The following is a 16,350-nucleotide window of genomic DNA, read 5'->3' on the forward strand; positions in this document are numbered from 1 at the left end:
TTTCATGTGGTATAATCTGCAGCTACCCCAGTGTGACCAGTAGATGGCAGCAGATTTTACACGTGAATCAAGATCATTTGAAGCTTCACTGTGTTCACCCTCCGTGGATTTGTGCTGATTCAGGAACAGGTGAGAAGATGAGAAATGATTCACGGCCGCTAGCGATAACGGAGGCGACGTCAATTTGACGTCAACTTTGTCGCAGGGCGCTGCACGGAGGGTATAAAGGCGTTAGTCCACCTTGTAACAACTACGTACTCCTATTGCCTCTATTTGATTCTTCACGGTTCACAAACTGTCGCTGCTTCTGTGTGCGCTCAGAAATCCTCGGGTTTGTTTTCACTGAGTTTTAGATTCACAGTGTTTGATTTGGTAAAACCACAGACAGCATTTCGGGATCAAAAACAATTGGACTGATCCAAAGAGCGCCTCTGTTGCGCCAAGCCAAGAGCTGAAAGGGCGCCTGAAGCGCTTTCTGCGCACACACAGAACATGCGTAACAGCATCCGCGCAGCCCTCACGGCGGTGCCGTGGGTCATGCTCCGCGTGATTTTAGCCTCTGAAGGTAAGATGAACCCACACATTCAACCCTGTTTGTTCTGACTGAAATCTGCAAACAGCCTGCAGCCTGTTAGGAGCTGCAGATATTTTTATTATTATTTTTTAGGAAACATATGGAGGCTGTAAATTCCACTGATGCGTGATTTGTGGACCAATGGCAGTATTTCATATTTTGGGACTCACATTCATTCATTTTATGACTTTAAAGGTGTGGAGGAGCGGCTGGGGTTATATATCTTTTATTGATATACAAATCTGTACAAGAAATGTGTCAAACTTGTTTAAATAAAGGATTTAGTGATAATTTAGGCAGTTATAAAGCTTTAATTTCAAAGGTCACAAGGGCAGCAGAACAGCATGTAAACAGCACTTCTACTAATCTGATAGAACCTACTTCAATAAATCCTCTGATCAGTGCTGTAGAAATGAGCAGTTGCACTTTGACCTTTTTAACCACTTTGCTTTGTGTTGTTTTCACTCTCTCAGACCACAATGACATCACAGCAGGACACACCGTCACTCTGCCATGTCGAGCTTCCAACACCTCCATCACGGCTGCAGAGTGGAGACGACCAGACCAGAAGCCAGAGTATGTGCTTTTGACCCGGGACGGGCACTTTGACCCAGCCAAACAGCATCCATCATTCCAGAACCGGGTGGAGCTGCAGGACAGACACATGAAGGATGGAGACGTGTCTTTGATCCTCCACAATGTGACGATTAACGACACCGGAACATACGAGTGTCGTGTCTTCATGGAGGAAACACGCTCATGGAAATCCATCAGCACCATCTACCTGAGTGTTCCTCCTCCAGGTGAGTGAGCAGAGTTCAGTGTGTCTGTGATCAGAGGTGAAGCTGCTTCCTGGTTGTTGATGTTTGTTTCTAAAGATGTTGTTGATGAGACTTTGTAGAAAGCAGCTGACACATCACACCTGTTTCTCACCTGCAGGTCCACCAGGAGGACACACAAAGGATGGATGTGTTGGACGGATCATTGGTTTGTCACTTGCTGCTGTGATGATTATTTTTGCTGCTTTTGCTGCCATCTATAAAAATACAGATGAAATAGAAAAAATATTCCCCATTTCATCCTGTCTTAAACAGATGCGGCTGCGTTTCTGTACAAAAGCAGAGACTTGTGTAACATCTTCACCAATTTTGTTAATTAATTCTGAATTAACTCCATCAATCCATCCAAGAAGATGGATGGATCAAAACCGTGGATGAAATGTAATGATTTTAGAATTGAAATACTCCCCCTCCTTGAATTGCCACCTTATCGTGGTGGAGGGGTTTGTGAGCTCAGAGGATCCTGGGAGCTGAGTTGTCTGGAGCATCCAGCTCCTGGTAGGGTTTCCCATGACAAACAGGTCCCAGAGGATGAGCCAGACTAAGAGCAATTCACATGCACTGCAGCATTTATCAGTATTTACACGCTGTAAATATTTCATTTGTGTTTTTTTTGTTCACATACATGCGTAGAAAGTAACCTTTTAAACTGTAACTGAGCACAGAGATGATTAAACTGAAGCAGTGGAAAATGTTCCATGTGTTTGCTGTTTCTTTGAGTTCAAAGATATGAGATTAAAATCATGTCATCATGATGCTTTTTTCATCTTTGTACAGTTATTGAGCAGCAGAAATGCAGCTGACTATAAAAGATTATGTTCAACTTTACTGTTTTATTGTAGAGGACACAAAGGTCAGTGCCATGTCACTAATGTATTTACAACATATTATAAATGGTGCAGCTATCATTCACGTGAAGCTTCCAAGGTTGTTGCTTGCAGCACACTCGTCTTCATACAGCTAACCCTCAGAGTGTCTGATGCAGTGAGAAGGAGCTGAACGTGGACACTTTCCTGCTTTTCTATTCATGAAATAAAACACCTTTGAACATGTTCTGATCTGATTATTATTACAACTAATGTCTACCTCCTCTAGTTATTAAAGTAATGTTTAATAGGCACATAATGTAGTTGCTGTATAGTATATTCAGAGAATGTGCTAATCCACATTAGTTATAATGTGGTAAATAATGTATTACAGATTTGAGTGAAGTATTCTTTCACTGGGTTCTCCACATCATATTCATAAAACATAAACATGATGTGAAGCATCCAAAATGAGTTTTTTAGTTCATCTTCTCATGGCTGACTCAAACATCCATCATCACATTATTAAGCAGCTTTGTTTTGGTTCTCTACATGAACATCATTAATTCTCCATTGAAGAAATGACGATGTCCATGTGGAAGACTGAGGACGGGATTTTTATCTGAGTGTTCAACTGTGACTCAGGACTCTAATCTCAAAGAGCATTAAAGGATCTCAGAGCAGATTATCTGATTGGTTTATGTATGTGTGCAACCCGATAAGTTTCTCTGAAGCAACTTTCAGTTTTTCCAGGAAGCAGGAATCACAGCGAAAGCTCCTCCGATAAAGGAATTTTAACTTGTACAAGTGTCATGAATAACAGCCCCGTGATCGACCCATCCACAGTGAAACCCTCTGCAGCAGCTCTGCAATGCTTTAAAAACAGCTTCAACAATAATGATACCAGTAAATTAGGCAGCATAAAAATGATATTGTGATGAAATTCATGAAACCAGGTTTGGCAGTCAGTGAATGACAGATGTTGGCTGGTCTTCCAGCTGCTGGGACAATGGTAGTTTGATGGTAGGCGTGATCCAGCCAGGAGACACCAACAAACCACCTGAGCTCAGCTCCAGGTGAAAACCACACAGAGAGAAACTGCAGCACCAAAAGATTAGAAACAGGTGATCAGTTTCACCCACACAGACACGCTGGCTGATATAAAGTCATAAATGAGGCTTCATATTAATTATCAGCTGAACAAAGTCCTGCCTGTTGTCCAGTAACAGCTGATAGTGGCTGGACATTAACCTTTGACTACAGCTTACAAGAAGGAAACTGGTTAAAATTAAACCTGCACAGCTCTTAATGAGCATGTGAGTGTTAGAGAGAAAAATGAACATGTGATCCAGAGGAAGTGTTTTTCCACACTGATGTCATTCCTGCTGTGATGCAGAAGATTTTCCTACTTAAAAAAACTAATAGTTCAAACCTTCAAGCATCTGAAGAACATCTAACTGCCTGTGGATGTAAAAATGTGACCAGATTGGATTTTTCAGTGTTTCAGATTTAACTGAAATGTGCTCACAAATGTCTTCAAACCCAGAGCTGAGACGGCTCAGCTGGATTAGACGGAGTTAAGTTGGACCTGACATCAGCAGAGCCCATTTGGTTGCTAAGTAACTCAATAAGACAAAAATTATGGGTCAAAGTCATTGAAATATTATTTCACTGGTTCAGAGTGTGCTGTTTCCTCATGACTTTAACTTCGTGTGAGACATTCAGTCTGATTTTTAGGAGGAAACTCTTCATTTCTTTCTTTTCACACATCCCACAACAGCACAGACTCACAGCGAGTCTGCCTGCTTCCATTTAGCCACAGCGCCACCTTGTGACTCTCTGAGATGTAGAAAAGGCTGACAGAGACACACAATTGTATGATGTGTCCAACAACAGCAGAGGCAGAGCAGGTCCTTTCTGCAGCAATGCTGCTCTCTTCTGTTCGCTGTGAGGAATGACCCACAAGAACCACCTCTGACACACAGACTTAAGGGGCTTAATTCAAAACATGCACATAATCCAGATCACCATAATCAAGTGGATTGTGGCATGATTTTAGTACTCTGTTACAGAGTAAAGAGTAAGAAAATGCAGCATTAAGGTGTCAGGGAGTAATACAGAGCAAAAGGCTGATGCAGGACTGTTACTGTATGTAAAGCAGCTGTGTGTCTGTGGCTGTGCAGCTGCAGACTGCTGTCTGTCTGTGGGTGTCTGTGGGCTCGGAGGTGCTGAAGCTCACAGTGCACTGTCCATGGTGCTGAAAAAGCTGACCCAAATAAAGACCTCCAGAGAATGCTCCGCCCCCCTCTGTGCCGTCAGCTTCTCTCCTGATTGTGAGGCAGTTAAGAACCACATCCACAGCAGCCCTGCGTCTGTGATCATCAGTAAAATACCTCCAGGGTGACGAGAGGCATTTGGATCTCCTCACTTTGCTGTTTAAAAATAAATAAATAAACACAGAAGCGGTTATTTATACTGTGACTAATGAGCTTTCTTGTACAGTAATTGAGGGCTCACAGAATGTAGTGAGAACACAGCATGCTGATATCATGCTGACTGTAATGTGGTAGTTTTGGGTTTAGAACCACAAACAAACAGCCTGATTGGTGTTCTTTGGCCCCCTTAGCATGAACTGAGTTTTGTTCAAACACCACAGCCTAGCTTTATATTTTGGCTGACCACGTCCATCCTTTTATGTCACAAAAGTCAAATCATCTCAAACTGGTTTCTTGATCATGACAGAATTCACTGCTCCATATTCACTGGATCCCAATCTAATAGAGCATGTCTGGATGTGTAGGAATGGGAGATTCACATAATATGGACCAAAATGTCTACAGACTGTTTCCAGCACCTTCTTGAATCGATGCATGAAGAATTAAAGCAGATCTGAAAGTAGAAGTACCAGCAAGATGTACCTAATAAAGGGAGCAGTGAGTGAATATTAACACATTTAAATATAAAATGCAAACACATATTTGTGCCTGTGAAAATAAGTGTGACATTTTTTTCTAAGAGCTGGGCCCTTCTGATCCTCAGGAACTGAGCAGGTAGGCCTGAGTTAGTAGTTGGATCACTGGTGCCTCGGTTGTTAGTACTTGATTGTGAGAGTGCTGGGGAGCACCAGGTGTGGACAAACTTGTAAACAGTATTTACAGAAAACATTTTGTGATTTTATATCTGTCAGTGGCTCCAGCAGATTTCAGGCTCTGTCCAGAGGAGCGCAGTGCTGGGATCAGCTGAGATACTGCAGAGAACACTCAAACTCCCAGTGCCCGAGGATCACACACATAAATCTGACCAGAACCCCACTTTGATAAAGTGTCACGGTTAGGTTGTGTGGATGGCAGGGATGGACCCAATTTCAGGACACATGAGACAGACCTGACCTTTAGTAGCTTAATGTTGAAACTTCATACAATGTCCTGGTGTGTATTTGTGCGTGGGTGTATTTGGGTTTTTAAAACTCTGAATTAATCATTTTTAGAAGTTACATTTTGAAATCACATTGACACACAATACTAGTATGTAGTATTCTCTTTGTACAGTCTTTGTGCAGTTATGTTACAGTTGTGTCGTCCTTCCCGCACACATTTGAAGTGACATTCATTCGTTTCTTAAACCAGTCAAATGTTATTCTTGAAACAGTCTTTAGATCCACTAAAAGTTGCCAAATATGTGATTTTTGTATGTGTTAATCAGTTATATCCATACATCCATCCTCTTCTGCTTATCCCGGGCTGGGTCGCAGGCGCAGCAGCCTAATTAGAGAAGCCCAGACTTCCCTCTCCCCAGCCACCTCAGCCAGCTCATCCAGAGGGACCCCAAGGCATCCCCAGGCCAGCTGAGAGATATAATCTGACATGCCTGGAAGACCTCACCCAAGAGGCACCCAGGAGGCATCCTAGTCATACGCCTGAGCCACCTCAACTGGCTCCTCTCGATGTGGAGGAGCAGAGGCTCTACTCTGAGCCCCTCCTGAATGGCTGCACTCCTCGCCCTAAGGGAGGACTCCTAAGGGATAATCAGTTATAATAAAAGGAAATATTGGTGTGAAATACAATAAAATAAATATGGGACAGCCTGGTGTGGACCAGTTCAAGGAGATTCATGCAAACGTAACAGAAGTTCTTCAGCTGTTTTACATGAAACCATCTTAATGTGTTGAATATCTGAGAGCTCTGTTTTTATGAATCTTTGAGGCTGGATTAACTGCTCCACACTGTTCGTGTCACTGTTGAGGTTCTCAACCTGGTGTTAATAATTTTGTGTATGATGAGGTGATTTGTGCATTTCCTTCAGTGCAAAATGAAAAAGATGAAAAAATAACCTGTAAATTATAGTTTTACTGCACAGCTTGGTAATTAAACATTTCTTTAGAAGAACTTTGTGATCTCTGATGTGGATGATCCCTCTAGAGTTGGTCTGTTTTATCCTGCAGAACAATTACAAAATAACTGGTCATGCAGCAACGCAAAATGCAGCTCTGATCAGGTTTAACACAACAGAATCAAACTTCATAATAAATAAATTAAACAGACACAGGAACAACCGCGGCCCATCGCGGGGTGACGTCACGTGGCACACCCGGCATCACTGACCTCTCCCGAAGAACAAGGTTTGAGAAAGATCCGCTGCTGGAGTCCGCCCACAGGCAGCGCTGCAGCACGCATTTTATGTCCTGAGGAGGATTTTATTTCCACACAATGGATCAAAGATCTTTTAGGATTTTCCAACTCTGCACTTTTCCACTGTTCCCATTTGGAACTAACGCTGCTCTGAAAGGTAAGAAATACTTTGTTTCTATTCACCCATTTCTTACAAAATCCTCAGTGTAACTTTATTTACACAACAAACTCATTACACTGAAATCAGGATCTGAAGCCGTCATGGTCATCAAACACGGGTGCTGGCAAAGTTGTGAGAGTCACTGCTGGTCAGTGCGTTACAGGAAGAAAGAAAAATATATACAGTACACAAATATGTGTGTGTGTGTGTGTGTGTGTGTGTGTGTGTGTGTGTGTGTGTGTGTGTGTGTGTGTGTGTGTGTGAGAGAGAGAGAGCGAGTTCAAGGCTAAAAATACAATAGACAATCAGCATTCACACAGCACAGCAGGGAGGGTGCCTGTTACATAAATATGTCTTAATAAAGTGAACTGTGGTGCAGAGGAGGAGCAGGTGAGTTATTGTGATGTGTTCAGGAGTCTCATGAATAAAAACTGTTTTTCAGTTGTTCTGCATTTCTGACCTGAACCGTTTGCCCGATGGCAGACGGTTGAACAGTACACGGTTGGGGTGGGTGGTGTCTGTGGCCCAGCAAAGCCTGTGGGAGCCAGCGGTGTCTTCCAGGGTGGACAGAGAATTGCCCACGGCCTTTCCTGCTGTCCTGGTTACTTCTGCTGCTGAGTCAGGATGTTGGGGATGATGGTACTGAACACTGAGCTATAACTGAAGAACAGAAGCCTGACATGAGGGTCTGGCAGCTCCAGGTGGGTTAGGGCAGAGTGGAGTGTGGTGCTGATGACATCTTCTGCGGACCCGTTTGGTCTGTAGGCAATGTTTATTATGGGACTCTGGAAAGCAGGGTTTGATGTACTGCAGGACGAGTCATGAAAAGGCCTTTAGACAGGATGGGACCTGAGCCAGTGACGGGGAGGTGTTGAAGATCCACTCAGGACCCCTGTCAGCTTGTCTGCACATGCTCTGTGCCCATTATTCAGTAACTTTCACTGTGCAAATAAAAGATCAACTTTCACCTCAGACAACTAGCTGTGACATTTATCACTAACATGCAAAAGTGTTGCCTTTAGAGGCACCAGACACATGCACTGATCGACCCCAGGTGGCACTCAAGCACCTGCCCCTTCAGCCTCTTCCTTTTTAAGGGCCCTTTTTGTTATTTTTTAATCATAATTCATAGTGTTTTATTTTTAAATGTGTCCCATGGCATCAATTCCCAAGTAAAACCTGTAAGACCCAGCAGAGGTTCTCACAGCAATAAGGCTGCAGCCCATCAAATCCATGTGCTCAGTAAGCAAATTAAAACAATCTGATCTGGACACAGTGAAACATTAAGGTTTGATAAGCTGGATTTCACAATATTAAGATTTCAGTTAACTGTGTTTGATATGAAACAAAACCCTTACCAACATTATATTTAGCATGATACTTTGTTCTGTCAGGAGATGGTTTATAATTTGTTTTTATTCATCTGTATTTTGTGTTCTTGTCCTAACAGATTCAGGTCTGAAGGTCATGTTTGATGGATCCAACCACCAGAAATCAGAGACGAGCTGTTTCTCTCTGATCCTCACTTTGACCTTTAACCTCTCTGCACTGTGCTGTTTCCTCTTTCAGACCAGAAAAACATCACAGCTGAGTCTGGACAGAACGTCACTCTGACATGTCGAGCTCCAAACAACAACATCAAACCCATCATAGTCGTAGAGTGGAGCAGAGCTGACCTGGAGTCAGATTATGTGTTTTTGTACCGGGATGAGCAGTTTAACCCAGAACACCAGCATCCATATTTTAAGAACCGGGTGGATCTGATGATGAACTTCCATCACTATCAGCGAACTGTTTGGCTGGGAGCTGGCATCTGGGCTCCACAATGCCCCCACCCTCTCGTCTCCGTCTGCATCCCCTCCTGACCCTGACCCTACCCACCATACTGCTATCCCGGCTTTATATGTGCAATATGCTTTTTGCTGAGGTGTTTTTTGGAACCTCGTAAGGTGTTCTTTATGAACACAGTATGAGATGATTTTTTGAACCTAACTATCCCAATGTATCTCTTTCTGTCTCTCTGCTAAAGGTAGCGCCGTTGAGAAACGGTTGCATGACCTCAGGCATCTGTCCCCCCTGTCTGTGTTATGTTTATGCTTGTTTTGGATGAATGTTCTGTTAACTGCAATTTCCCCATTTGTGGGACTAATAAAGGCATTCTTGATTCTTGATTCTTGATCTGCAGGACAGACAGATGAAGGATGGAGACGTGTCTGTGATCCTGAAGAACGTGACGATTAACGACACTGGAACATACGAGTGTCATGTTGTCCAGAGAGAAAAAAGAGAAACACAATGCATAGCACAGAAAGAGAGAAAAGAAACTTACCACACCTGCCTTACACAGCCTGTATGAATGCCAGAGGCTCGCTGCTCTGCTATCCTGGAAAACAATTACTGTTTTGAGCACCTCAACAGAGAGCCACTAGCAATCACATCTGCTGGAGACTGAGGTCCAAAGCCTGGAAATGACACAATCAGATAGGAGCAGCAGGTACAGTAAGCCACGTATATACTGCCAAAGTCTGATGGCTGATTCTAGCAGGAGAAGGCATCATGTCACAAAGCTGATCATGTCAGATTGGTTTCTTGAACATAACAATGAGTTCACTGTACTCAAATGGGCTTGAAGAATTAATGCAGTTCTGAACACAAAAAGAGGTCCAACCCAGTGCTACCAAGGTGTACCTAATAAACTGTCTGCTAGTGTACATTGCCACAATTAAAAATGTGACCATGTAACTGTGGTTATATGTCTTGTGACATTCAGTGGCTGTGAAAATATGTGAAGCATTGCACTAAGCCCCCCTGATGCTCAGAAGCTGAGCAGGTTGGACCCAGCTGGATGGTTAGCACTTGGGTGTGAGCCTGGGAACAGCAGGTGTCTACAAACTCACAAAAAGGTATTTACAGCAAACATTTTGTGAAGTTTATATTGGAAAGAAAACAACTGCAGCACATTCATAAAGCAGGGAGATATTAAACTTTCAATGGTACAGACTCAGAGTTGGAGCCTGTTGGAGCGCTTTGATGCCAGTAGATGGCAGCAAAGTGAGGCGTTGGTGAGCCACATTGGACTGACCTGGTGCTGCATCAGCTTCTCATTAAAGATCAGACTTTTGTGAAAAGTGCCGCCTAAACTATCGTCTGCTTTTAGGTGACTTCACACCTGTTACCACATGTTGTACTATTACTGACTGCTGACAGAACAGCTCCTAATGTAAGGAGGCTCGATCAATAAACTTATTATATTATTAGGAATTTAAATCCACAGAGGTTTCCAAAAAAAAAAGTGTCACATCAACCCTCCACTGGAGGGCGCTGTAACAGAAACAGCTGTGCCTCTGAGACATTCACTGCCAGTTTTGTTGGAAGGAAAATTTCACCTGTGTGCTTATAAGAAATTGTATATAAATGCAGTTTATTAGTTCTGTAAAGTATTTATTTATGTGAATAAATCTGACTTGTATCCATTGTATCCAGGTTTATCTTAAAAATATGAATTAATGTTGTATTAATCCCTGTGACAAATATAATTGCTCTTCATAAAATTGGCATTATTGCTGCTTCACATGAAGCTTGTTAATATTCAGATATTAAATCATATAATTTTTTTTATGGTCATTGTATTTCACAGAGGTTTGAACTGAATTATGAGCCGTCCTGTAGATGCAGGAGTCCAGCTGTTTAACTGGAGGTCAGTTCTGTCCATACAGTGTTACCATAAAACTTGTTATGAAGTTATTTAATCAACCTCAGTAACTTCTGAAAATGACTGACAGTGTCTACAGATTCAGGATGAATGAGGACAGATGGTGTTTGATAGGTTATGACTCCTGAGAGTGCAGCACGCCACAGACTGACTGCAGTAACTCAGATACATGTGAGCAGCTGCTGTTAGTCTGCGGCTGAGGTTAACCTACGTTTGTTCTTCATCTGCTCTGAAGAGATGTGTGTATTTGTGTGTATTTGTGTCTCATTTTCAGCTACAACAACTCATATTTTCCATCAGAAACCCACAGAACCACGAGAAGAAGAACAAAGTGAATCTACAGGCTATCAAAGCAAAACTCAGCACTTCCGGTTTTCCTACTGCTAATTCGTCACAGCAAAGATCCACAGGTGCTGCTCCACAGTCTGCAGTGTATGGATGTGCACGTACTGATGGACTCACACTTGTTGCTCAGACACAGAGACATGGTCTCTCTGAAGGATCAAACTGCTTTCAGGAGACACAAACTGCACTTAAAGCTTCATTTAGATCATGTTCAGCTCACACTGCTGTGCTGATTTTGATACTTTAACATGTTGAACTTTGGACACATTTTCTGATGGTGTATCAACAAAACATGGAAATCATCAGATCAGAAACATCTGCAGAGACACGCAGCCTTGTTTCGATACATTTTAAACACACGATAAAAATAGGATCGTGACACAAACTGCACAGTATGAAAAAAAACCACACACACAGTTTCATAAGAAAGAAAGACGAGGCTACAATGTAGCTGCACCTTTTCCCGCCACTGCTGCAACACTTCAACGTGAAGTTTGTGTTTCCTCATCACACAATGCTGATACATACATACATACATAATTTTATGGAAACAGATTCATGGCCTTTGTACTGAAAGAACTGCAGCTTGATGCCTTCAGTGCTCACTCCTGTGTCAACCTTGGCTGTGCAACTAAACACACACACACACACACACACACACACACACACACACACACACACACACACACACACACACACACACACACACGAGCTGCAGCATGAAGCGTTACAGAAAAATTTCTTAGAAACTTCAGTACTGTGTGTACTTCAGTAGTGTGTGTGAGCGCGTTTCAGTAGTGTTTGTGAGAGCGTTACAGTAGTGTTTGTGAGCGGGTTTCAGTAGTGTTTGTGAGCGGGTTTCAGTAGTGTTTGTGAGCGCGTTTCAGTAGTGTGTGTGAGAGCGTTTCAGTAGTGTTTGTGAGCGCGTTTCAGTAGTGTTTGTGAGAGTGTGTTTCAGTAATGTTTGTGAGCGCGTTTCAGTAGTGTTTGTGTGAGCGTGTTTCAGTAATGTTTGTGAGCGCGTTTCAGTAGTGTTTGTGAGAGCGTTTCAGTAGTGTTTGTGAGAGCGTGTTTCAGTAGTGTTTGTGAGCGCGTTTCAGTAGTGTGTGTGAGAGCGTTTCAGTAGTGTTTGTGAGAGCGTGTTTCAGTAATGTTTGTGAGCGCGTTTCAGTAGTGTGTGTGAGAGCGTTTCAGTAGTGTTTGTGGGAGCGTGTTTCAGTAATGTTTGTGAGCGCATTTCAGTAGTGTGTGTGAGAGCGTTTCAGTAGTGTTTGTGAGAGCGTGTTTCAGTAGTGTTTGTGAGCGCGTTTCAGTAGTGTGTGTGAGAGCGTTTCAGTAGTGTGTGTGAGCGCGTTTCAGTAGTGTTTGTGAGCGCGTTTCAGTAGTGTTTGTGAGAGCGTTTCAGTAGTGTGTGTGAGAGCGTTTCAGTAGTGTTTGTGAAAGCGTTTCAGTAGTTTTTGTGAGAGCGTTTCAGTAGTGTTTGTGAGCGCGTTTCAGTAGTGTTTGTGAGAGCGTGTTTCAGTAGTGTTTGTGAGAGCGTTTCAGTAGTGTTTGTGAGCGCATTTCAGTAGTGTTTGTGAGCGCGTTTCAGTAGTGTTTGTGAAAGCGTTTCAGTAGTGTGTGTGAGAGCGTTTCAGTAGTGTTTGTGAGAGCGTGTTTTAGTAGTGTTTGTGAGCGCGTTTCAGTAGTGTTTGTGAAAGCGTTTCAGTAGTTTTTGTGAGCGCGTTTCAGTAGTGTTTGTGAGAGCGTTTCAGTAGTTTGTGTGAGAGCGTGTTTCAGTAGTGTTTGTGAAAGCGTTTCAGTAGTGTTTGTGAGAGCGTGTTTCAGTAGTGTTTGTGAGAGCGTTTCAGTAGTGTTTGTGAGCGCGTTTCAGTAGTGTTTGTGAGCGCGTTTCAGTAGTGTTTGTGAGAGCGTTTCAGTAGTGTGTGTGAGAGCGTTTCAGTAGTGTTTGTGAGAGCGTGTTTTAGTAGTGTTTGTGAAAGCGTTTCAGTAGTGTTTGTGAAAGCGTTTCAGTAGTGTTTGTGAGAGCGTTTCAGTAGTGTTTGTGAAAGCGTTTCAGTAGTTTTTGTGAGAGCGTGTTTCAGTAGTGTTTGTGAAAGCGTTTCAGTAGTGTTTGTGAGAGCGTGTTTCAGTAGTGTTTGTGAGAGCGTTTCAGTAGTGTTTGTGAGCGCGTTTCAGTAGTGTTTGTGAGCGCGTTTCAGTAGTGTTTGTGAGAGCGTTTCAGTAGTGTGTGTGAGAGCGTTTCAGTAGTGTTTGTGAAAGCGTTTCAGTAGTTTTTGTGAGAGCGTGTTTCAGTAGTGTTTGTGAAAGCGTTTCAGTAGTTTTTGTGAGCGCGTTTCAGTAGTGTTTGTGAGAGCGTTTCAGTAGTTTTTGTGAGAGCGTGTTTCAGTAGTGTTTGTGAAAGCGTTTCAGTAGTGTTTGTGAGAGCGTGTTTCAGTAGTGTTTGTGAGAGCGTTTCAGTAGTGTTTGTGAGCGCGTTTCAGTAGTGTTTGTGAGCGCGTTTCAGTAGTGTTTGTGAGAGCGTTTCAGTAGTGTGTGTGAGAGCGTTTCAGTAGTGTTTGTGAGAGCGTGTTTTAGTAGTGTTTGTGAGAGCGTTTCAGTAGTGTTTGTGAAAGCGTTTCAGTAGTGTTTGTGAGAGCGTTTCAGTAGTGTTTGTGAGAGCGTGTTTCAGTAATGTTTGTGAGAGCGTTTCAGTAATGTTTGTGAGTGCGTTTCAGTAGTGTTTGTGAGAGCGTTTCAGTAGTGTTTGTGAGAGCGTTTCAGTAGTGTTTGTGAAAGCGTTTCAGTAGTGTGTGTGAGAGCGTTTCAGTAGTGTTTGTGAGAGCGTGTTTTAGTAGTGTTTGTGAGCGCGTTTCAGTAGTGTTTGTGAGAGCGTTTCAGTAGTGTGTGTGAGAGCGTTTCAGTAGTGTTTGTGAGAGCGTGTTTTAGTAGTGTTTGTGAGCGCGTTTCAGTAGTGTTTGTGAAAGCGTTTCAGTAGTGTTTGTGAGAGCGTTTCAGTAGTGTTTGTGAGAGCATTTCAGTAGTGTTTGTGAGAGCGTTTCAGTAGTGTTTGTGAGAGCGTTTCAGTAGTGTTTGTGAAAGCGTTTCAGTAGTGTTTGTGAAAGCATTTCAGTAGTGTTTGTGAGAGCGTGTTTCAGTAGTGTTTGTGAAAGCATTTCAGTAGTGTTTGTGAAAGCGTTTCAGTAGTGTTTGTGAAAGCATTTCAGTAGTGTTTGTGAGAGCGTGTTTCAGTAGTGTTTGTGAGAGCATTTCAGTAGTGTTTGTGAGAGCGTTTCAGTAGTGTTTGTGAGAGCGTTTCAGTAGTGTTTGTGAAAGCGTTTCAGTAGTGTTTGTGAAAGCATTTCAGTAGTGTTTGTGAGAGCGTGTTTCAGTAGTGTTTGTGATAGCTTTTCAGTAGTGTTTGTGAAAGCATTTCAGTAGTGTTTGTGAGAGCGCGTTTCAGTAGTGTTTGTGAAAGCATTTCAGTAGTGTTTGTGAAAGCATTTCAGTAGTGTTTGTGAGAGCGCGTTTCAGTAGTGTTTGTGAAAGCGTTTCAGTAGTGTGTGTGAGAGCGCGTTTCAGTAGTGTTTGTGAGCGCATTTTGTGTAAACAGGAAGGCGTTTCGAATGAACAGGAAGGCGTTTCGTGTAAACAGGAAGTCGTTTCGAATGAACAGGAAGGCGTTTCGAATGAACGGGAAGGCGTTTCGAATAAACAGGAAGGCGTTTCGTGTAAACAGGAAGGCGTTTCAGTAGTGTGTGTGAGAGCGTGTTTCAGTAATAATGTCCCTAACGGCCCCTCATACAAATGAGCCCCAGCTGGGACCGTCTTCACAACAGCTTTCTGCACCCACTTCAGGCATGTTATTCAGCATTATTTGTTTGTTGTTGTTTGGAAATCAGGTACTAAAATGACATTTTTGGTTTTTTTTAGATAACATTTGGCAACATCTCGACATCGAAGTGGGCAGGCAGACCCAAAGTACCACAGCTGAGGCCAACCAGTAGGTGCAGAGATACCTGGCAGAGGTCCCAGGATCCTTTGCGATCTATCCAAACTTCTTCCGCCTTTCCTTACAGTTTCTCTGCACTCCAGCCTCATCTGTGCCCTGTGAGCGGGTGTTTCCTACAGCTGGAGAAGTTGCATCAAAAAACATGACAGACTCAATTTCAAAACTTGGCAGAAACTTTTTTTTTTTTTAGTTAAAATTTGTAAGAGCAAAATCCAAGTCCACAAGCATCCGTTCACAACACGTTCACTTCTATTTTCATGTTATGATACATGTTCACATTATTTATTGACTGTATCTAAAAATATCACACATATTTTAAATTTAAATGAAGATATGAAATAATACAATATAAAATACAATGACTTAAATTACATTATTGTGTATATACTAGGTCAGAGCTCTTCAACTCCAGGCCTCGATGTCCGGTGTCCTGCAGGTGTTAGATGTGTCCCTGATCCAACACACCTGAATCAAATGGCTGAATCACCTCCTCAGTATGCAGTCAAGTCCTCCAGAGTCCTGCTGATGACTTCCATATTTGACTGAAGTGTGTTGAAGCAGAGACACATCTAAAACCTGCAGGACACCGGACATCGAGGCCTGGAGTTGAAGAGCCCTGTACTAGGTCATCACATCAATCTGTCCCCTGTAGGGGTTTTTAAGTTCCAGCAGGTGTCAGTGTTCTGTGACACAGTATCGATACAGTTTGGCAATGTGTCAAACGCTTCATGACGCCTCATCTACCCATCCCTACTGTGTTTATTGATTATTTAGTAGGACATAAATACAGGATCCTTTAACTCTTTGTTCATGATATTAAAGTAATTTTCAATTTGAAAAATATATATATTGGCTGCTTATGAAATTTTCTTGCTCATAGAAGTATAAAAGTCTTTGGTGATGAATATAAGATGATTTTTAAACAAGAAAAACCCCAAACATGGACTCTGTGCAGCTGTTTGTTTCCACATTCCAAATCCAAATCCAAATCCAAATTTATTTATAGAGCACATTTAAAATAACAGAGTTAACCAAAGTGCTGTACATAGGAAAAATAAAATAAACACACCAAGCACACACACATCTAAAATATACAACAGTACAACAGCTCAGAGATAGCTCTCACTCCGATTTAAAAGCCAAGGAATAAAAATAAGTTTTAAGACGCACTTTAAAAGCATGCAGAGTAGAAGCTGACCTAACATAAAGGGGCATCTCGTTCCATAGTTTAGGGGCTATGGCTGAGAAAGCTCTGTCCCCCCTGTTCTTAAGCCTAGTTTTAGGAACACTGAGAA

The 16,350-nt window shown here is 42.5% G+C and overlaps 1 protein-coding gene across 1 annotated transcript in view; it reads left to right on the top strand.

Moving 5' to 3' along the window:
* The first annotated feature begins 492 nt into the window (after positions 1-492).
* The window catches only part of LOC115778041 (polymeric immunoglobulin receptor-like), a 44,568-nt gene continuing 28,710 nt past the window's right edge, over positions 493-16,350 (top strand). The window contains exons 1-4 of the mRNA XM_030726066.1: positions 493-565; positions 1,048-1,377; positions 8,577-8,762; positions 9,182-9,276. Of these exons, the coding sequence (XP_030581926.1) occupies positions 493-565; positions 1,048-1,377; positions 8,577-8,762; positions 9,182-9,276 (684 nt within the window). The remainder of the gene's footprint in view (positions 566-1,047; positions 1,378-8,576; positions 8,763-9,181; positions 9,277-16,350) is intronic.

Source organism: Archocentrus centrarchus, unplaced genomic scaffold, assembly GCF_007364275.1.
Source record: "Archocentrus centrarchus isolate MPI-CPG fArcCen1 unplaced genomic scaffold, fArcCen1 scaffold_98_ctg1, whole genome shotgun sequence".
Taxonomy (NCBI): Eukaryota; Metazoa; Chordata; class Actinopteri; order Cichliformes; family Cichlidae; genus Archocentrus; species Archocentrus centrarchus.